The sequence below is a fragment of the Delphinapterus leucas genome, chromosome 5, assembly GCF_059928025.1.
Source record: "Delphinapterus leucas isolate spDelLeu-1000000601 "Yukka" chromosome 5, BTC_Dleu_Yukka2, whole genome shotgun sequence".
Lineage (NCBI taxonomy): Eukaryota > Metazoa > Chordata > Mammalia > Artiodactyla > Monodontidae > Delphinapterus > Delphinapterus leucas.
In genome coordinates, this window is record NC_143133.1 from 118,393,578 (window position 1) to 118,417,595 (window position 24,018).

The window sequence follows — 24,018 nt, forward strand, 5'->3', positions numbered from 1 at the left end:
AGTTAGAGGGACAGCAGGCCAAAAAAATTACCAAGAATCATTAAATCTAAGAGCAAGATCAGGAAATAGTACTCTGTCTTACAGAAACTACTAAGAGTTATACACACACCACTTCTAGTGTATATATATATATATATATATATATATATATATATATATATATATATAATTTTAATCTGGAAGTAACCTATCCCAAATTGTGATTAAAATAGTTTACATTTGAAATTAGATATTAACATTAAGGAGGCACTCCCTATAGGCTACCCTAAAATGTAATCAATTAAAACTAAATTGTTGGGCTTCCCTGGTGGCACAGTGGTTGGGAGTCCGCCTGCCGATGCAGGGGACGTGGGTTCGCGCCCCGGTCCGGGAGGATCCCACATGCCGCGGAGCGGCTGGGCCCGTGAGCCACGGCCGCTGGGCCTGCGCGTCCGGAGCCTGCGCGTCCGGAGCCTGCGCTCCGCAACGGGAGAGGCCACAGTGATGAGGGGCCCGCGTACCGCAAAAAAAACCCAAAAAAAACCCCAAAACTAAACTGTTCACTTACATGTTATATTGATATTTAAATAGTAGAGGTGCAGAAGGAAGACAATATTTTAGAAACGGATCAGCACATCCACAGAATAGCTTCAGTGGAATATTTTTAAAAAATTCAATGTGTTCCTTAAAAGATGTGTACTTCTAACAGAAAAAGGAAAACGTTTCAGGCTACAAGAGTTTGACCAAAACATGACACAAACACAGCTATTCCCTCATTTTAGAGTTCAAGAAGCAATATTCTAATTGGTAATTAAACTATCATTAATTTGTAAATTGTTTGGCTTATCAGACCTGGACACAATGACTGATCCAAGAGTGGGCATATGATCCCATCAGAATCTTTTGAGAGAGATCATATGGATTTCACAAATAGATGAACTTGAAGGAGAAATTCTACTATCTTGATTATGGATTGAATTAGTGGAAATTACATCACGTTACCATGAGAGAAATTGAAGGGTTTCATTAGTGTGTGTGTACATGTGCATATGCCTGTACATGTTGGGAGTGCTGAGATGACAGAGCCCCGAGACCATGTTTAAGGAATGACACATGACTTGATTTTATTTTGCTGAGGACTATTTGTCCAGCTTTGTCTAGCTGAGTGCAGTCAGATGGGTTATGGAAAATGATTGTGGGAAGTTGGGAATGCATTTGAGAAAGAGGAGATGAGAGCGGAGGGTAGGGGAAATGCCATGAGGATTGGAACATTGGGGAAAAATATTTAAAGAGAGTTTCGAGGATATTTGCTTTGTTGTGTGTGAAATGACTCCCTTCTCTGTCTTCCCAGAACACTTTTGAAAAAAATCACCTTTTTTTGGTTCTTGTGTTTTTGAGATGGTGTTTGTGTTTTTCTCAAATGCCTCATCATCAAAGACTGACTCCTACTAGAAAAGACTGTGTCACGTAGGTGACATCAGGGACCAAGAAAGCCTACTTACATTCAAGTTACAAGTTTTTAAATACTAATATAAGTATAGCATATATGAGGAAATACTTGCGCCTAGGTTAACTATTGAAGCACCTTTCAGATTTGATTCCTTATCAACATTTGCATTTTCTCCTGTGTTCTCCATTCAGTTATTTGTTCATGACCTCTGGATATTAGAAGTTTTAGAAGATAGGGGCCATTTAAAGTGTGTGGCACCCCTACTGGTAGAATTTGTCACTTAATCCAGTGCCCTATATTCTAACCCTGGAAAAAGATCACCATTTATAAAAGGAGTCTCACTTGATTTTGTCTGATAGACTTAGTGATTCTTTATAATGTAAATGTTGAGAATAAGTTGCAAAAATGTAAAATCACGTTTATTCATTTGATTGCCTATGAGATGAATCCAGTGGGGTAATGTATTCTACCTAGGAAATAACACTGGGTATGTCAGTCTCAGTTATCTCTGATCTGCTTGAAAAGTTTAATAATATTATGAGTAAATCAGAGATTATATGCAAACTTCTCTGGCAGTTTCATCTAGGTGCCTCCAAATATCCATTCTAACCTTCCATTTTAGTAATAATAAAACTCTGCTTTTTAGCTCAGCACTTTCCTACCCAGTCAGAAAGCCTACATTTCCCAGTTTTCTTTATAGCCAGGTGAGTGCCTGTGACAAGTTCTATTTATTGGGAAAAGGTTGAAGTACTGAGTGTTACTTTGAGACATGTCCTTAAAAAAGAAGGATAATACACTTTTTTTTTTTTTTTTGCGGTAAGCGGACCTCTCACTGTTGTGGCCTCTCCCGCTGTGGAGCACAGGCTCCGTACGCGCAGGCTCAGCGGCCATGGCTCACGGGCCCAACCGCTCCGCGGCATGTGGGATCCTCCCGGACCAGGGCACGAACCCGTATCCTCTGCATCGTCAGGTGGACTCTCAACCACTGCGCCACCAGGGAAGCCCGATAATATATTTATTTTCCTGATTCCTTCATCCTGCTTCCTGGAACACAGATGTGATAGCTGCAGCTCTGACAGCCATTTTGGATCGTGAGGATAAAAATCATACTGTAGAGAGTATGGAGTAGTCAGCTAAAAAGAGTATGAGTCCTCGATGACTTTGTGGAATTGCCATACTAAATCTGGATTACCCACCTTGACTTATTTTCCATGAGAGAGAATTAAACTCCTATCTTATTTAAGTCAGTGTTATTTTGGGTTTGTTGTATGCAGCTGAATCTAATTCTAGCAGATATGATTCCCTTCCAGTACAAAAAGGCCAGTGAATAGGATCTTTCTTGGATGCTTTATTGACTTTATTCTCATGGGCATATTTCTGTATCCTGAATGAGAAACTCTGATTCCCACGTATAAATGTCAGTGAATAATGGGAAGCAGCAAAGTACATACAGGAAAAAGAGCATGAACTTGACTTTGAATTCTACTGATTATGTGTAAGTTATTTAACCACACTGAGTCTCAGTTTCCTTTTCTGTAAAACTAGGGTTGTAGTGTTGTCCATAGGTTCTTTTTGAATAAAATGTAAATGCTTGACTCGAAGTGCAGCACATAGTGGGCTCAGAATTTACATTTGTGACTTCCTGTTTTCCTTTTATGTTAAGGAATCTGAGGTCCTGTCAAATGGCATTTTCCTCTGATGGCAGAGAGGAAATGAAGAGGCCAGAAAATGGAACGTGTTAAAGGTATTGGCAGGAAAAAAAAAAGTCAAGAAACTTACACAGATAGGAGGACCTTCATCAAGCAACAGTTATAGAAGGCTACAGACAAAAAGTGGTTATGAGAATTCAGTGCAATCTGAAATGAAAATTGGGATTTTACGACCTAATATTTATGTTTTAAGGCTAGTTTCAGGGCTTTATACACAGAGAACAAGCATTTAGTGCTGTAAGTTAAAATTTCTGTAAGTTGGACTGTGAAGCTTAAATGAGAAATCAAGAGCTATTTGTTTCTAATTATGATTTGAAAAAATGCTAATAAAATACATCATCCTGCTGCAGAGCAACTTTTATAAAAGAAGAGAATAAGTGATGATTCTTATAATGAAGGAAGATGGCCATTCAGATAACTTGAAGAAACAGATTGGAGGACTTTTTGTATTTTGTTTTAGTCTCTCTATGGTTCAAGTAAAAGATGTAGAAAGTATCTCACAGGGATTACTTTTATTCTCTTAAAAATATATCGAGTTACATATTTTTCATTAAATTATTCAACATGACAAATGGCAGAGGGGTATTATGATGCCATTATTTGTAGTTTTCACAGCAGAGCAATACGCACCTTAAAGAGTTGCTGTTCTGGGGCTTCCCTGGTGGCACAGTGGTTAAGAATCTGCCTACCAATGCAAGGAACACAGGTTTGCACCCTGGCTTGGGAAGATCCCACATGCCTGTCCGCCACACTACTGAGCCTGCGCTCTAGAGCCCGCGAGCCACAACTACTGAGCCCACGTGCCACAACTTCTGAAGCCTGCGCTCCTAGAGCCTGTGCTCCGCAACAAGAGAAGCCACCGCAATGAGAAGCTGGTGCACCGCAACGAAGAGTAGCCCCTGCTCGCCGCAACTAGAGAAAGCCCATGAGCAGCAACGAAGACCCAGCGCAGCCAAAAATAAATTAATTAATTAATTAAATAAATTTTAAAAATAAATAAAAGAGAGTTGCTGTTCTGAAAATTAAGTGTTTTGATAAATTGGCTGGTAATAGCTCCTTAATTAAAATGTGATAAATTAGAAGCCTAACTCCAAAACTTATTCTTTAAAATCAACATATATTGAAATATCTACAGTAATGTTGCCAGTACAGGTGTTGGATAGTGTAGTGCAAACATATTTTTGCAAATATCTGATTTCCTTTGGTTTCTGGATTGTTTCCCAGTTTTAAATGTAGGGTAGGTGATGAAATCACTGGGCATTAAATGTACTTAAAAATTGCAAATGCATTCTATTTTCCGTCAAAATTACTTGATAGCTTGTGCCTAGTGTTTCCTGTTGTACAGTAATGACTGTATCCTCCTAGTATTTGTCCGTCAAGTGAAGCGCTCCTTAGAATAAAAGAGCTTTGGGGATCATTTCCCCCATTTTTCATGTTTTTGTTAATCAGCTGGGGTTGACATTTGATTACTCCAACCCTCAAATTCACAGCCATTTAAAAGTTAAGCTTAATAGAGTTTTGTTTTATTTTATTTTTAAATTTTTATTTATTTATTTATTTTTGACTGTGTTGGGTCTTCGTTGCTACATGCGGGCTTTCTCTAGTTGCGGTGAGCGGGGGCTACTCTTTGTTGCAGTTCACGGGCTTCTCATTGCGGTGGCTTCTCTTGTTGAGAGCTGGGGCTCTAGACGAGCGGGCTTCAGTAGTTGTGGCACATGGGCTCAGTAGTTGTGGCTCACAGGCTTAGTTGCTCCACGACATGTGGGATCTTCCCGGACCAGGGCTCGAACCTGTGTCCCCTGCGTTGGCAGGCAGATTCTTGACCATTGCACCACCAGGGAAGTCCCTAATAGAGTTTTAAATAATCCAAACAAGGTATATCTTATATAATTTTATTTTAATTTAAAATTCTGTTACCAAAAAATCCAGGGTAGCCATCTGCTTATAATAAATCATGCCTTCTTCTAGGAATTTTTAAAGTATGTTTAATGAGCCTCCTGAGTAGACAGCTGTGCTGCCTGAATTGCCTTAGACTCTGAAAACATTTTAGATGGAAGGTACTACCAACGTGGAGTGCTGATCTCTACACATACCGCTAAAGAGGGTGGTTCAGAAAGGTAGGGCTGGGATGTTTTCTTGCAACTCAAAACAGAACATTAACTAAAACTAAGAGAAAACTGTAGAAAATCCTCATGTCTACCATGTTTGGAGGTGTCAGCTAGACAAATAGGAACACTAATCTGAACCTTCAAGAAAATGACCCTTCGTTTTAGAATAACACATCTTGGAAAAGAAGATGACTCTATTTGTTTTAAGTCAGAACCTCCAATGGTATGTCTTAGAGATTAATTCCACATATAGGATCCTCTTAGGACAGAATTTCCTGGTATCAAAAACTAAAAGATGTTTAACAGAAAAAAATGCATTCTTACACATGAAATGATTTGTAATAACGAATGATGGCACTTAAGGAAAATGCAAGAATTTGAGAGGTCAAAGGTGAGGGATTTGGTTAGATAGTAAGAAGAAAAGAAAAGAAGAAATAAACTTTTGAAAGTGCATTAGAATGCTCTTCTTGCCTTATATTTTGGTTTATATTTCTAAAATGCTTTTTTACACTCACTTGTGTTTTGATTGTCTTTTATAAATTTTGTTCTTTGCTATTTGTCTCTATAGCACTAATCTATACACTTTCTTTTCTAAAATTATAATAAAAGATTACTTGAAATTTCTTCAGATAATGATCATACGGCTGTTTTCAAACAACATTTTACTAAAGGAGGAGCTATTTTAACTTTTTCATTTTACGCACAATCTTTGTACATTAACAAAATGAATGGTCATTCATCCAACCCAACAGCTAAAATCGTGGCGGAAGTATAATAGAAGAGCAAAAGTAAACATGTGGCACTGTGTTTTCATAATTTTAAAAAAAACGTACACTGATCTCTTAGAATTTTAGCTATACTTGGGTTCACTGGCCAATAAGAAATCCTGAAATGATGGATTATCTATTTCATTGCTGTGATTTATTTAATATGAGTGAGAATTGACTCTTAATTCTTGATCTTTAAATTAGTCCCCTTTCATAAAGCTTAATTTTTGTGTGATTTTATTCTTTGCTTAAATAAAAAGATTTTGATATTTTTCACTATTCCATTTAGTATTAACTAAATTTTCTCCTCATGTCTTTAGGATGATGAATTTCAAGTAATCTGCTCTTCTATCTCAAATGTATTAATATAAATTGTATCTTGCCAAGTAAATCTATAATTTCTGTTTAATTTGAACAAGATCCTAGGCTCAGGCTCTTATGCATGCCTTCTACTGAATTTTGTCATGGATTTCATGTATTATTCTGTAGTATTTATTTTTGGATTGAAGTAAATAATATTAATTTATAAAATCAAACATAAATTCCTTCTTTCTTTTGAAATGGAGTTTCTGTAGTTTACCTGCATTATTATTCTTGTAGGACAAGTATCACTCATTTTGAAAAAGTTTGAGGGCTTGTGTGATTACATTATTCCTGTGAGCCAAGTTAAAATAGAGCTTAATAATCATTTTTATTGGCTACTGAAAATTCATGTTTTTTTTAAATTTAAACCTTATTTTAAGTTTTGTAGCATTATATTAATAGTGAGAGATTTAAAAAACATTGGCAGTGGAAAACAAAATAGTATGTGGAAAAACAAGAAGTCAGTCATGAAAAGCTTGTCTTTACACTTATACAAATACAATTATCAGCAATACTTCAGTTGAAGAAAGTATAACTGGCATACTTTAGTTAGCCCTTGTTAGATGTTAGGTAACTTCAAAATTTGTTAAGTTTTTGTAATTGTACTTAGCTAAGCAAATCTTTATTTACATATTAATCTTTTCATAGGGAGCATGAGATATAGAATTAAAGTGTTTGGGTTTGTTGAATCATTGGGTTTGTTGAATCATTAGTTGATAAATACACGCTTTCTTTTTAAAATAGAGTAATATGTACCATTTTTTAGAAGTATTTTTTCTTTTTTGATCAGTGTAAGAATATTTTATAGCAACACTCGATTGTGTTACATACTAGAAAACAGGATTTCTTTTGGTTGATTCTGACTGCTAACCATCCTTGTATAGACTACAAAGAGAATCAATCAACAGAAGAAAGTCTGTTTTTATGTGGTACGTCTGGGTTTCTTTTAAAAGATACACAATTGGACTTTTCCCAGGGCCCTACATGGTAGATAATAATACTTTTTCTTTTAGCTGCTGTATTTTATTTTTCGGCAGGGCCCCATTTCTTTCTTTGTAATTAGTGTTTCAGTTTGCCATATTTAAGAAAGTTTTCCCTGAGCCCTAGAACAAGACGAACTTTATGGGACTGTGAAGTGTGTCTGCCCCTACCCCCCATGCATGGTACACACACAGACACACACACACACACACACACAGATATTTTGCCTTTGAGGTTTCAAGTGTTTATATAAAAGCTACATCACAACATAACTGCTTCAGAGCCTGGCTGCCCACACTTCAGAAGGATTGTTTCTTATGTTCTATTATTTATGCATTATTTTCAAGTAGAAAGCTTTGTCATTTTATATTATCCCCAGGAATAAAGACCCTTACAGTGGGAAGACACAGGAAGTACCAAGATAACACCTGATGTGCAGTATCTTTTTTTTTTTTCTTTCTGTTCCCTTCTTTTTATAAATCACAGATGACAAAAGCCTTGCTCTCAAAGTGCAGAAAAGGAATGGCAGAGGAAGATGGGGTTGGCTTGGGAGAGCTCTTTATATAAAACCCCGGATTCCTTTTTCTGGGAAGTAACTTCCTCTCACTAATAAAAAACTTTTAATCTCATGTGTATATGTGTATACAATTTCACATTTCGGAAAGTATACTTTAATTGAATAATCAAGTGTTTTGTGAATATAAATTAATTTTTGGCTATTAAATTTTTTATTAAAAATAAGTCTGAAATATGTATATGCCAGGTATCATAATAACAAAACTATAAGTATACTGTATATATTGTGCAGTGATAATAACTCAAACTATTAGGCTTCTGTAGAGCAGTTTTTCCCTTCTAGTTTTAAAATCTAGGGTTACTTTGGCTCTGGTATAGTCATCTTGGAAGAAAATAATTTAAAAAATTCCATTTGCATAGCATGAAGGATTTTGAATGTGAAAAATACATAAAAATCTTGATACATTGCTTTTAATTTCACATTCCAGGCTAGCTTTTAGATTGTAGGAATCTTTAAGAGCACAAATAAGAGTCCTTGTAAAAAAAATCGTAGACATGAGTCATTACAAGATGTATTGTTAAGTTGTTTGGGGCACACCCAGTAGATGAAAAGGCTAAAAAATGTATAAGATGTAGTTAGGAAATTCTCCCTTGATTAGTCAGTTACCATTGTGCTTACTTTATCATTAATTATTTTGTGATAACAGATTCAGTAGATTTATAGTAAGAATTCGTACTGTGAAATGACAGTTTGTGTCCTTGGCTGAAACAAACTTACCAAAGAATGAGAGTATATATAAGATTTTTAAAGAAGAGAAGTGTAGCCTTTAAAAAAGCAGTGAATACTTCAGTTACAACCTCATGATTACTTTGGTTTGTGAAAAAACACTGAGCATAGTATTTTCTCTGAAGGAAGGCTTCACATACCAGGCACCTAGTAGTGCCCAAGTTGTTGGCCGCAAGGCACATCTGGCAGATTTAGAAACGTAAGAGAAAAGAGAAAATTCCAACCAAAAAATGTCACGTAGTTGACCATGTTTTAACCTTTTTTTTAACACTGAACCAGTTACAACTGCATTTTATAATCAAGATAGCAACCATTTGTCACATAATTGAGACAAGTCATTTGTTAGGAGAAAACTTTTTTAGGGAGTAAATTTCTCCAGAATTCCACTAAGGAAGGTTCATGTTCAGCTGATAAGTCAGCTAACCATGGTGACCTATCTGGTTTCCTAGGTTTGTGCTGCCAAACTACATTCTCAGAATTGTTTTGCAGAAGTAAAAGCCCCAAAACACTAGAAATATGGCAGTTATTCATCTTCATTTCAATGTACTCTGTGTTCAAGTTCCCTCAGACCAAGAGAAGTGAAGCTGTAATCACAGCATTGATTGGGGCAAAAGTTTACGGGTCAGAGTTCTACCCTAGGACATTCTTGTTTTCCACGTAATGTGGGGTCATTTGTATGAGTACAGTATGCCAGCCAAGTCTGGTTTTCTTCGATTTCAAATGAAAGGGCAGTGCTATCTTTTAATACCATTTTAGATTCTTTGAGCATACACCACGATCTAAGTTTAGTGTGTTTTGCTGGGGAAAATTGTGTTTTGTTAGAGCTATAATACCTACATTGCCTACCTCAGAGGAGGAGAGAAGAGGTGATGCATCCATGGAGGCAAGCAACAGATGCTTGTGGATCAGAGGTCCACCTGGAAGGGAAAGAGCTCAATCTTTGACTCATGTTCCTGGTCTAGCTCAGAGATCTTGCACTCCCTGTTTTTATCTTTCTATCTGTACCATAATTCTTACATCTTAAAGGAGATGACAGTAACTAAACCAGGAAAGAAATGAGAGTACACTTTCAAGGGAGTTGGGTTTGGTCCTTACATCAGTAATTCTGTAATGCTTGATATGTCAATTTCAGAATTACAGTAGAACAAAGAGAATGAAATCTGTAGCTCAGCTTGTTTACTTTTTGATTTGCTACTACTGAATAGTTTTTCCTTTTGGGTCAGAATTCGAGCCTTCTTGTGTTCTCTTCATTTATTTCCCTGAGAAACAAGGATGGTAGTGGGTATATGGCCCTATTCGCTTACTTTTTGTGTAGCTCATACATCATTTATTACTGTTGGTTTTTTAGTGGAAAGTTTTCTTTCACCCTCATTTTGGCTTTACCTCCAAATGCCTTCTTCTCTTGGCTGAAACCTAGCACTATAATTTGTGGCTTTCCGGAGAGGGAACCTCCGTGGCCAGGTGGAGGAGGGAGGCTGCATTCCAAACCTGTAGTGAGTGGTAGGTGTTCCAAACAGAGCACTGATTCTGGAGTGAGTTGGGTTTGGGGGGGATGGGGGAGGGAATTGGCTACTAATTCCAGCCTCACCTGAGGCAGTATTTTTTAAACAGAAAAGTGCCCTCTCTAATTAGCTACCCCAGTATGCAATTAGATTAATGACAGCCAACCAATTTAGAAACCTCTTCCAGAGTAAGCTAACCAAAGAAAAGATCTTCCAAGGACATGACAAAGAGCTAATTTTCCTGCATTAAAGAATTTGTAGTTTTACCTCTTGTATTTGTGGTGGACTGCCTCATCACCTTATGATGGTAAAGTGCATTCTCCTTTTTGGGAGGCAGAGTTGAAACTTTTTCCTCCTGAAGCTGTCTCCTTAGTGGGGGAAAAATCTATTACTTAAACCTACCTTTCCAGTAAATCCTATGCTCTCAAAGCATTGTGTGAAGCTTTGAAATGAACTAGTTTAATTGGTAACAGAGTTCTCAGGTACTGGAGATGGATGTATTTCCATCATTTAAGATTCACTGAATATGTGGTCATTTTTGTGAACCACGAAAAATAATTAGCAAACTACTTGGTTGTTAGGCTAGATATATTTTAGTGATGATTCAGTATATGTTCTTAAATATTCTTAAATATGTTCTTAAAATATTTTTATACTGTTAGGTGCTAGAAGATGATAGGTTAAAAAAGTTAAAAACTTTATCATCAATTTTTTGGTAAGCTCCCTGCCTCCCCAAAAAACCTTTGATATACTGTTTACTGCTTTTGAAGTAGGAAGGTTGCGATAAATGATTTCATTCTGAAATTGCACTCAAATAGAAAGTTTTGATATTACTAATCTTATTTTATCCTATTCAAAGAATATAGTTACCTTTTACTTTTTATATGAAAAAAAGGATGATGTTATCATTTTTCCTTCATACTTGTACTCTAAAAGAAGTATGTTCTAGGTTTTCTCATCAATTAGCTTGGCCCCAAATTAAATCATGGAAACAGATCATTATGATTCACATTTTAAATATTTGTTGGTTTTCTAGAAGACTTTAATTATGATTAAAAGTAACCATTTAATTTCATTTCCCATCTTTTTCTGAGGTGTGAAGCACACTAATTCTGTAAATTCATTTCCATAAACGGTTAAGTCCTGAGTGCAGACTGTAGTATTTCCCAAGTTATGTAGAAAATATTCTTTATTTCTTTTGACCATCTCTTAAAAATGTGACTAAAAAGTAGTATAGGATGACAGAAAGAAAGAATAATACCTTTCTTGGTCTCAAATAGTTCCGTTCTCAAACATAAGCTTTATAGTTCGCATGAGCAAAAACGTTACTAACAAAGCAGTTAAGCTTGAAAACCAAGCAGCTTTTCTCGCCTGGATGCTAAGAAACATTTTCAATCCATTCCAAACCACTGGGATCATTTGCTCTGACTTCCGATAAGCAAAATAAAATAAACAAACTCTTGCCCATGTGGGAACTGGTTCTGCAGTCTCTTGTCCTGACTCTGCAAAGCCTGAATGTCTTTGAATGAGTCTCATTGTTTATTTATTGTGCTTTTCACAAGTGCTGGTAACTTCACCCTTGTTTTACTAATAGCTTTCTTCTAAAGTGGGTTGACATTTCAGTTAATTTTCAAAGGCCTCAATGTTTTTCCTTAAATTGGGCCATACTTGCTGATGGGCCTGTTTAGACAGTCTCATATAAATTGTAGCATATCAAAATAACGAATGTTTATTAGAGATTTTTGAATTTGTTTTGCTATTTAAAAAAATGTAAGGTCAAAGAGAAATTTTTCTTTCATGTTCTTTACTTGTGTGTATTGGTAAATTACGTAAATGGGTATCAAGTTTAGAACCTACAGAAGTTGTAAGATTTTATGTTAAAAACTATTGGATACAGCAAAAATTAACAACATTGTAAGTCAACTATATTTCAATAAAAGTAAATAATTAAAACCTATTGCATATGTAAAAACATTTTATTCATTTTTGAATATAATGCTGTTTAAAATCTTAACATGAGGAATTTGGAAGATTGATCAATGGCTTCCTTATCTAGATGAGCAAACTTTAACACTCTACACATTCTATGTTTAGATTTTTATTGCATCAACTTTAAAAATCATAAATTAAAACCTTTTCAATTGTAGAAATGAAACTAAATTGAAACTACAGCAGAATGTTGCCTGGTATAAGTTTTATACCAAGAATGAAAACTTACAAACCACAGGGCAATATTGGCACAGAAATGGGCATCATTAGGCAAAATTCAGAAACAGGTTCTAGTAGACAGTGAAACTTACTTAAATGATAAAATGTCATTTCAATTAAATAGAAAAAGCACGGATTATTCAAAGAAATCATATAGCATAGCTTTTTAGGCTTATTTAGTATCATATACAGAAATAAATTCCAAATATATTAACAATATAAATAAGACTAAAAACAATCTAAATAAATATAGTAGGAGAAAACATAGGAGAATGTTAGTAAAATATCCTGATGAAAGTAGTCTTTCAAAGTTTGCTATGAAACTTTGATCCATAAAGCAAACATTGACAGATTTGGTTACATAAAAAGTAAAAATTCTCATTTGCAAAAGACATCATAGACAAAGGCAGAAAAATATTTGCAGAAAAATATAATTATTATATAAAGGGCTTCACTTTGTCTCAGTGAACCTATCCTTCTTCTAAGAATCAATCGTACAGAAAATACCAATACATAAGGATAGAGAACAAGGTTTCTATTGTTAATAACCTGTATGTTGTTAATATAAGTTAACTGTTAAAATGTATTTTTATCAAACTTTTTGAGCCAATTATGGTACATTCACACTATGGAATATTGTGCAGCAATATTAAAAATAATTTGTAGATACCTATACCCTTGGGAAAATGTACATGATACTTTTTAAGAGAACAAAATAAATTTCAGATACTTATGTACATATAGATATATGAGTTTGTATTTTATATTATTTTTGTTAATAAAAAACAATTATCCCAAGAAATGGATACATTTGTATATTTTTGTGTACATGTAGTGAAAATATGGACATTTCCCTTGGGGTGAGTTTCTGTGCCAATATTGCCCTGTGGTTTGTAAGTTTTCATTCTTGGTATAAAACTTATACCAGGCAACATTCTGCTGTAGTTTCAATTTAGTTTCATTTCTACAATTGAAAAGGTTTTAATTTATGATTTTTAAAGTTGATGCAATAAAAGTCTAAACATAGAATGTGTGGAGTGTTAAAGTTTGCTCATCTAGATAAGGAAGCCATTTATCAATCTTCCAAATTCCTCATGTTAAGATTTTAAACAGCATTATATTCAGAGGTAGAGGTAAAAGAAATACAGGTATATCCATTACATTTGTAATTTTCATAGTACCAACCAAACCTTTAAATAAAAATTTGGACCATTTAACTTTAAGGAAACATGTTAATTTGAAACAAGTCAGAATTACACATTTCATGAACAAATTATTACTGAGTTTAGACAGTTTGGACAGGACTGTCAATTCTGCCATTGTTTTCGTCTCACTTTGATATAGTCACAGGGGAGATTGAAGCCCTTCCTGATGATGAAACATCTTTCTGGCGTTTCTTTTGTTTTTTTAATCTATTTATTTATTTATTTATTTTTGGTCGCGCTGGGTCTTTGTTGCTGCGCGTGGGCTTTCCCTAGTTGCAGCGAGTGGAGGCTACTCTTTGTTGCAGTGCGTGGGCTTCTCATTGCGGTGGCTTCTCTTGTTGCGGAGCACGGGCTCTAGGTGAGCGGGCTTCAGTAGTTGTGACACGTGGGCTCGTAGTTGTGGCTTGTGGGCTCTAGGGCGCAGGCTCAGTAGTTGTGGCACACGGGCTTAGTTGCCAATTTTTAAGTGAGACATAAATTTGGCCCTCAACTTTGCACTTACTTTATAACTCTGCCTTAGGGTGATTCAGGAGGCACTTACTGCATACTCCTGAAAGGCAGTGGCTGAGAGCCAGGAACTTTTGATTTGTCATGCTGGGCTCTGTCTTGCTGATATTGGGCCAAGTGACTCTCCTGGCTCTGAGACTCCATTTCTCCTTTTGTCAAAGGGGAATGATAATATTGAGAATTAATTAGTGAGTACTTTTAGATTATTTGGAGCTCTGTGTAAAGGTGTATGGTAAGGACAGACTTAGACATGGCTTGTTGTGTTAATTATCTTTTTATTAGTGGGTGCTATAACCAATTGTCATTACAGATCAAGAGTTATTTATTGCTTTGTGGTAGTATACTAATTTAGAGAAGTTTGTCCATTTCAGCAGATCTTCTCATAGTGTTAGAGCCAGAAGGGACCTTGAAGATGAGGCTGCAGATACATTTTAAAGATCAAGCTGAGGTGAATTCCTCGTCCATGCTTACATAGCTGGTAAATGACAGAGCTGGGACTTCATTCAGGCAACATGCTGAGAAGTATTTCTGCCATAAATGAATTAATAAGTTCATCTCTTTACTCTCAATCTAGAGTTCTTTCTATAGCATTTATACATTTTACTTAACATTTCCTTATTTTCATACATGGAATAGATATTATTCAGAAGCCTAGGTAATCTCTACCAATGAGATTACTATCTCAAAGAAAAGGTGTACCCTTGTAGAAGCTGGGTAGCTTTGCTTCATTTTTACATTTTTTCTTTCAAACTGAAATTTCTTTAGGATACTCTACAAACTATATTAAATGGACCAGTTGTAGAAAACATATATAAGTAATACTTACTTGCATGTTTTATTTTAACTATCTGGTGGTTTCCTTTGAGCTCATGTGATTTAAAAAAAAATGTGTGTGTGTGTGTGTGGGGGGGGTGTATATATATATATATATATATAGATATATATAAAATTTTTTTAAAGTAGTAACTTGTTATTTGGAGTAAGCACCATATCATTAAGTATGTAAAAAGGTACAAGGTAATTTTTAAAATATGTAAACCGCCCTTGAAAACCTAAGCAGAATTATTTTTCTTAGAAGTGAGCATGGTTGTTGCATTACTTGGGTGAAGAATGACAAGAGAACTGGGTGATTCACACTAATTTCGTTGGAAATATTTGAGTAAGGGGGGCCTTATATGTAATGAGCAGTGGAATATCATGTTGTTTTTGATATTAAATGAATTGAGCTTTGTAGTCTCAGTAAGTTTTGGACATTTGAAGGCATGAATGCTTGCTTTATATGTCAGCAGAGTTTGTGTGTACATATAGTTATAGAAATGAAACATATTTTATATGTAGATGTGTGTATATATATACCTTTGTAGATAAGAGCATGTATAAATATGATTACTCTGTTGGTATTTGAGATGATTCTGTTTGTGATGAATGATGGTGACTTCTGTTAAGGACTTTTGAAATTATTTCCCAAGATTGAGTACTTTTAGTTTAATACTACCTCCCCCCTTTTTTTCTCCCTTTGCTACCAAATTATCCATGAATAGTGATTGAAACAGTAATATTCTTAGTATGGAGAGAACTCAGCATTATTCAGAAATACATTATTTTGGGGAATCTACAGTATAGTCTTGAATAATATCTAAGACCTCTACATGAAATGCTGTGTTATGTGACATAAAGTGATTTAAAATATTAGGTTAAAAGTAATGACAAAAATTGTAAATCATTAGGTGACCTTGAATGAACATTCTTTGCCTCAGTCCAGTTTAAAAGGGAGTATGAGACTGTGGTCCTGAATGACTTTGGGGTGTACCTTGGGGACACTTGAATCTGTCTGGGGGAGCACCTTTCTGTAATGCTGGTGTAGAAGGAGCTGTGAGACCTACTGGCTTGTGCTGATTCTAAGACCTGTAAGCGAAACACTAGATTCCTAACTCTTTGGACCTGAGAGGAACCTCTGGAGTCATTCATTGGAATTGGCCTGTCACTGCTGAGAAAGCCTGGCAGGGATTGGCACAATTCACCCTGAGCAGAGCCTGTTCCTTTAAGAGCTGGTCCTCTCATTCTTGGTCCTATTGCTTTGTGTTGGCAGTGTGCTCTGACTCCTAAAAGTGGTGGAGATAAGAGTAAGAACAGCTGAACAATTCAAACAAAAATAGCTATAATCAAAACATTATGATAAGGCATGAAAAACCAATCCAAAAAAATTACCTTCATGGTTTTACTTAAAAATGACTAAAACAGTATGCAGCAGACCTTCAGTATCTGAGATTTAGGGCAGGGGATCCTCATTGCCCAGACCAGTATTTCTGCACAGAACAACCGGGGAAAAAGCTTGTGGAAGCTTCTGTCCCAGTACGTTACATTCAGAGTTTTCTGCTAACAGCTGGCTATGTGTGTTAGATGGGTTGACCCCATCCCAGGCCTGGTCACCCAGTGGGTTCTCCTTCCTGGCAACCCAGGCACTTGGCCAATATACCCTCTACATTCAAGTTACAGAGTTCTTTTTTTTTTTTTTTTGCGGTACGCGGGCCTCTCACTGTTGTGGCCTCTCCCGTTGCGGAGCACAGGCTCTGGACGTGCAGGCTCAGCGGCCATGGCTCACGGGCCCAGCCGCTCCGCGGCATGTGGGATCTTCCTGGACCGGGGCACGAACCCGTGTCCCCTGCATCGGCAGGCGGACTCTCAACCACTGCGCCACCAGGGAAGCCCCAGAGTTCTTAAAAGACCTTGGGCCAGCTTCAGTCACCTTATATGGATCTGATGATGTTATCCTGGTTAAGCGGTGACCTGTATTACAAAGCCAATTCATGGTGTCCATACAGTAATCACTTAGGACATGGTAAATGAGTGTGATAATGATATTTTTTCTTCATGCCTTAGGTTGGAAGCTTGTAGTTACTCTTGAACTTCTGTGTGGTAGGCATTGTGCTAAAATAGATGGTAAGTATTATCTAGAGTAAATCTCACTGCAACTCTAAAAGCAGTAGATTATAGAAAATTAGGGAGGCTCAGGGAACTTATCACTTGCCAGTGTCATTGACAGAAGGCAACCACACTTTATTACAAAGAACAGATCATAAGAGAAGCTGAAGAAAGCAGGAATGTATAAATATTTCCTGTTTTGTCATTATGCATCATTTCATTTGCTACTATCTCTAAACCAGTGATATTTTCGTAGGAACTTTATGAGTTCCTGGAATGACATTGTGTCCAGTTGTGCAAATATTAAAACTTTTCTGAAGAAGCTCTCAGCATTTAAATATATTGCTGTTTCACATGTTCTTATTTAACTTTAAAATTTCTACAGTGCCTTGACTGCAGACTTGTGTTGTAGAAGGGACTGTTAAGAAGGACACATTGGATCACTTAGAAGCAAAAAAAAAAGAAAAAGCTGAACTGGTTTATCAAAACCTGGAGTGTAGTGAAACTAGTTCATTCATCTTTTTATTCTTCCTTAGCTTCCTCATATAGCTATTAAGGCATAGTGAAATGAACAAAGAGTAGGCATTAGGAGACGTGTGGTCCAAGTTAGACTCTAGATGAATACTAAACTTAAAAATTTGCATATCTATGTAATGTGTATATTTAATTGTAGAAACACACATACTAGCTGATAGGTAATGGTTAACTCCTATCTTCCACTGTGAATGAGACACAAATAGAATTTAAAATGACTTAAAGGTTAATTGACATTCATTCAATTTTATTTGAAACTACTTTAACAAGGTTGGTAATTCTTAACAAAGTTTGGAAATTTCTCTCAAGCTACCATGTAAAAATATCTTTAAAATGCATAATTTTATTTTTTTAAGGTTAAACGGTCAATGTGTCTCTCCTCTTGACACATTTTGCTTGAAAGACAATATTCCTTAAGAAATTAAAAAAGAAGAACACCCAACTTTGTTTTCAAATCAGTTACAAAGGAAAACTCAGTGAGAGGGAACCATTCTTGAGGTTTTGTCATTGCAAAAAAGTTTGTCTAAAGTTCATAAAATGTTGGGTCTGGTTCATCATAGTGAAAAGATCCCAGTCTCTAGTGTTCAACATAGAGAATTTGAGTGATTTTCTTTTTACTCTTTCCTCTGGGATTCAGAACCAATTAAGAGGTCTCATGGAAAAAGATGGAAACATCTTTAAATCATTACAGTTGGTAATGTCTACATAGCAAAAGTTATTTGTAATAACTTGCTAATTATCTGGTTAAATTTATTAGTGTTGACAGCAAAAAGCTATAATTTAGACCCCAAAGAGAAAAGTTTGAAGTGAACTAATTGTATCAAAAGAATCGCCAAGTCTCCTTTTTGTTTTATTCTGTCTAGATGTGGTCTTAAATCATGAGCTCTACAATGAGAATTTGAAGGAGGGTGTCCAGTTTTCCAAAAGGAAATTTCCAGAAATGTTTAGGAAATGTTATTTAGAATTCTTTAATAGTCTTAGACTGTGCGTATGCTCATGTTTGAGGTTTTCCACCTGTGTATGCTTTATGTACAAATTAGAAATCGATGCCTATTTTGATAAAACTCATTTGTCTGATTATTCATAAAAGGGTTTAAGCCTCTAACAAATGAGTGAATATTCTTTAAGATAAGTAGTTCTTTCCCTTAAGTAATTGCCTGTTGGTACCATAACCCTACCTTGTGTATAATGGATATTTTGTATTCTGAGACCTAGATAATTAGTTCAATTATTTTAATGTTATTCCCCTAGTGGTTCCCAATGTGGCGGGGATTGGGTGGGGGGGTGGTGGCGATGTCTGGAGACATTTTTTGTTGTCATAACTAGGGGTAGGGGTCAGGCCCTAGTTCTGATGTAAAAGGCCAGGCATGCTGCTAAACATTCCGCAATGCACAGGACAACCCCACTGTGAGGAATTGTCCAGCCCCAAACTTCAATAGCACCAAGGCTAAGAAACCTTAGCCTAGACGGAAGGAACTGTCTCTCCCTCCCGTCCTTGCCATATATAATTTTTTTCATCAGTATTTATTTTTTCATCATTAACAGTCACAAAATATACTCGTAGAATATAGTGGTATTAGAGACTAAAATTTGTGCCTTATTGAAATAAAACATTAAATTAGCTGTGTATAGGACATAAAATTTTAGCATCTAGTTGGCATGTGCTTAGTATTTAGGAGTATTAAAGTATTCCTGGAAAAAATAATAAATAAAGATTTGATAAAATTTAGTATGTGTCCTAGAATTATACATTGCTGAAGCTGGATGGGCCTAAATGATCATCTAATTTGGTGGTTCCTAACTGAAGTGGTGTGTTGGAATTACTTGAGGAAATGCCTTCCTCAATAAAAGAATGCTTAGAGCCCCACTCTAATACAGTGCTTTTTATAAGCTCGCTCACTTTTTATAAGGGGCTCTGGTGACCTTAATCCCATTCCCACTCTCCTTCCTCTTTGAGAGCCACTGCTCTCTTCTACCCCATATTACATGAAGGGTCAAAGATCCTGGCATCCCATAGGTAACACAGTTGTAGTTCAGTGACTGCTGAACTGAAAAAACAGATCATTGTTCTTTCCCTATTGCTTTAATAGACTTGCTTTTAAGATGTTGAAATATTGGGGCTTCCCTGGTGGTCCAGGGGCTAAGACTCTGCACTCCCAATGCAGGGGGCCCGGGTTCGATCCCTGGTCAGAGAACTAGATCCCACATGCCACAACTGAGAGCCTGCATGCTGCAACTAAAAAAAAAAAAAGAAAATCCCACATGCCGCAATGAAGATCCCCCGTGCCACAACTAAGACCTGGCACAGCTAAATAAATAAATACTAAAAAAAAAAAAGAAGTGCTGATTTTCCTCTCTATTTATGTTCATTCTCCTTATACATGTAGAATGCCTCCTAGGTGCCTGCCAGGCCCAGTGCTAGCCCCTGAGAATCCAGACATTATCCCTGCCCTCATTGAGCAGAAGAGAGACAGAATAAGCAAATAAGCAAAAGCAATAAAAGGAAAGCTGTAGGAATATTTAACAGTTGGGAACAAAAATATTGAACTGCAAGAGATCTAGCCATCACTTGGATCACCTGAGACCCAAGGAGTTGAAATGACTTGCCCAAAATCACCTGTTTACATGTCCAGGTGGAGGTGAAAGGAGGGCCTGGACTGCCTACTCCACGCTAGCAGACAGGCAGGTTGGCAAAGGAGCATCTTCCAGTTCTGGGAAGTTAGGAGGGAATGTACCGGAGTAGCAGGAGGTACTGCAAAGAGAAAGTGAGCAGCATTTCTTCCTTTCTTAAGAGGACACAGCCGCGGCCGGGCTGGTTGGGCTCCCTCGGAGGTCTGAAGGATGAAGAGTTCCTGAGCTTGTCTCATCCCTTGGACTGGGCTCTGGCCTATGGAAAAGGGGAATCGTGGGAAGGTGAAAAATGGGCATTAGAATATTGCTTGCCGTGGGACCAGGAAGTAAGCGAGGAGAACACTAAAGGCATAGTGGGATTAGAATGGAGAGAAGACAAGGGCAGTTTCTATGCTGCCTACCCTTTCCTGCCCTGAGCTCCACAGTGCACTTGCCCACAGGCCACATCGTAAGTGTGAGTTTTGCTTCTAGGCCAGCTTCCTGTAGCCTACCTGCACTATAGTACCAAAATTTTAATATAACATTTTGAAATAGTGGATGAGATTTGGGCAGTATGGTTAGAAAATGGATTCATCAAACTTGTAAATGATAGCCTATGAATGACCACATAGATTTGGAAAAGGATTTTTAAAAATATTTAAATTTTATGATCGGATACCTGAGATTATCATATGGAAAAGCACTTCAATACAAACTAGATTCACTGTTCACCATAGGAGAAAAAACATTTTTTTTTCCCTTTTGAATCACATCAGTCTTAAGAATTCATGAAATTTTTTACAGGAATATCTGTGCTTCACCCACCTCCCTCTTCGTTTTTTGGTTAACTGTTGTTTGCTCTATCATAAGGACTAAAAGCTGTACTTAGTTCCACTTAGTTCATCATTCTTTTAAAATTTTTAATCTAAATTGAGAACAGCCTGATTAAGGAGTATTGTGGCAGTAGACATTCTCTAATTTATTGCCACAGCACAGTGGCTCTGGTATATGGTGCTCAAAAGTGAAATTCTCTCAAGTAATTATCTCCTTGGCTCCCAAGAGTACTCCCCTTACTTCTGTCAGTGAAAGCAAAGCAGGAAGTTATTTTGACCCACAAAGAAGAGGCTGATTTATAGGCCGTGTGGAGATGCCGTGGGAAAAGGTGCCTTTGCTGATGGCATTTAGTTTGAGTACCTCTGATAAGCTTTCAGCTGTCAAAACAGATAAGGGAAAATTAGTACTCTGTCAAAAAGCAATGAAATTTAACTAGGGCTAGAAATAGCATCTATGGTCCTTTTCAAAAGTTTGAGAACAAAACACCCATATTTGAAGTGAATAAACATTTATGGGAGACATTCTGTATTATACAGTAGAAAGTTGGGAAGATATATAAGAAGAATAAAAGATTTACAAAAGAATCTTTTTATGAGAAAGATTGGACACAGTTCCAGCCCTCTAGGACTGGAGAACCTTTTAGGGGAGAGATGACTCCCATGTTGGGGGCTATATATGTAGGGTAATAAATGGTTACCATCCGTGGGCATAGAGGAGGTGAGGGAAGTTGTGGACCACCTGAAACATGTATTTTATTCGCCCCACTCTTCACTCTGTCACTGTCTCCTACGCATCATTCTGTTCAAGCAGCCATTAGCCTGCATTTGCTTTTTCAGCTATTACTGAAGGATTTCCCTTCCTTTTTGAAATGTCCTTAAGAACAAGGACTGTGCCTTATTAGTCTTTTTTTCTTAGTGCCTGTCAGTGCCTGCTAAACATATATTTAATGACTGAATGAATAATGAACGGATTAATAGTAAAGCTTTGTGAAAGAGGTAGGGAAGTAGGATATGGATATCCTAGGTAGGATTGGTAGAGAGTTGAGGATGGGAGTGGAAGGTAGAGGAAATATTCCAAACTCAAACAAGGTGATACTGATGAGCATGATGTGTGCTGGGAAGACAATTTGTGTTATATTTTTATAGTAAATTGGAATGCATGGCAGTACAGACTCATTAGATTGCAAGTAATAAGTAACCCAGCTCAGAGTGGATGAAACAACATCATAACATAGTGACTCTAACTTTTCCAAATGAGGAAATGGCCCCTAAGAGAACTCCTGTTAGTGAAAGCAAAGCAGGACGTTATTATGCCCCACATAGAAGAGCTGAGTTGATTTAGAGGCTCTGATTGCCCTCAGCAACTACATAGTTCAGTCAGGGGGCAACTCTCTGGATGTCAGTTGAACCAGACAATCATGATGTAACCAGTGCTGGTTCTTTTCCTCTCTTTGGCTCTGCCTTTCTACCTATGATGGCTTATTCTTATGATTGCCAGATGGCTACAATAGTTCCAAATCATACACATTCACAACACCAAATACGGTGGAGCTTGCCTGCTCCAATATCTCTTGCATCCAGATGACTCTGATCTTGTTATCTGCACATCTCAAAACCAATCACTGTTTCCAGGGAGTCTCCCATTGGGATATGCTGTTTGACTTTTGTCAGTCTGGCCCATTCCATGAGCCAGTATTTATTGACTGTCTGCGTGTTCTCTTTTAGGTGCTGGAGATGGTATTTAAATTGCATCTACATGCCTCCACTCTTACCCTGGGCGCTCTTTACATTCCTTCCTTCTTGTATTTTTCTCCACAGCACACATTACATTCTAATACACTGTAGATTTTACACTCAAAGTGGATTGTCTTTCTCTTTTTGTTGGAATGTGAGCTTCACCAGGGCACACGTTTTTGCCCGTTTTCACTATTCTGCCCCCTATATACAGCATATGTAGGTGCTCAATAAATATTCATTGTCATGAATTAAAAAGAGACAATGCCCTTACTTTCATGTGGGGGAAGACATATATTAAATAAGTAAACAAGAAAACACCAGTTATAAGTATTGTTAAAAATAAAACATAGCGATGGGACAACAAATGCAGGAGGGGTGGTTTAATTTGGGTGTTACTTGATGGTATGGCTGATAACAGGAGAGGCGTAGATCACCAAAGAAAATTCCAGTGACTGCACCGGAAAGAGGCAAACTGACATAGAGATGACAAAAGTGATGTTCCTTACAGAGGGGGTCTTAATGCCTTTACCAAATTAATTAATACAAGTTATACCCTTTAGAGAAACCACTATTTCCAAGATTTTGCTAGCTTTTTCCTGGCAAGCCTCATGAACTTTTGTTGACTTTTAACTCTGTGTCACTCATCTCTTTTAAAACTGTAGGTCACTCTTTTGTCTTGCTAGGTACAATGTTGGTTTTATACAGTCTTGGTTATCCACATGTGGTCACACGTTTATGATGTCAGTCTAGCTTCCTTCCTAAGCACTTTGCTGTACCGCCCTAGTGATGCGCTCTTAGGGCATGCAAGGTCATGTCTGGTCTTAAACACAAGACAGGAAGGTAATTCTGAAACACACACACACACACACACACACATCCCACTGTTTAAAGTTTGGGGATTATCTTCTGTTTTAGGTTATTCAGGAGTGGCAGTTAACTGAATATTGATATAATACTTCGTGATGTTGCTATACTGAATGTATAACTGGCATTGAGTGATATTTGAACGAGATGGAATCATTACAGAAGGCATAGAAGTCATATAATGAGCTCATATTTGAAGATAGGAAGAGATTTAGTATTGTAAAACGAAAGAAACGTTTAGAAATCCTACATATTACATACATGCTCTCACACCTTTTCTTTTGTTGTACAAATTGTTAACAGTGCTTACATCAGAGAATGGGTTTTAGGAGTTGGGAGAATATTGATTTTACTTTAGACTCTGGCAAATACATATTTGAAGTTTATCTAGAAGTATGCATTATTTATTTAATTCTACAAAGTGAAAAAAAGTTAA

At 36.7% G+C, this 24,018-nt stretch overlaps 1 protein-coding gene across 2 annotated transcripts in view; it reads left to right on the plus strand.

The window, feature by feature from the left end:
• The window catches only part of PPP3CA (protein phosphatase 3 catalytic subunit alpha), a 298,715-nt gene that overhangs the window by 23,304 nt on the left and 251,393 nt on the right, over positions 1-24,018 (plus strand). The window contains exon 2 of one of the 2 annotated variants that reach the window (XM_089912447.1): positions 3,093-3,173. The exons of the other annotated variant lie outside the window; for it this stretch is intronic. Within the exon in view, the coding sequence (XP_089768573.1) occupies positions 3,158-3,173 (16 nt within the window). The 5' untranslated portion in view covers positions 3,093-3,157. The remainder of the gene's footprint in view (positions 1-3,092; positions 3,174-24,018) is intronic. 2 annotated transcript variants of the gene reach the window in all.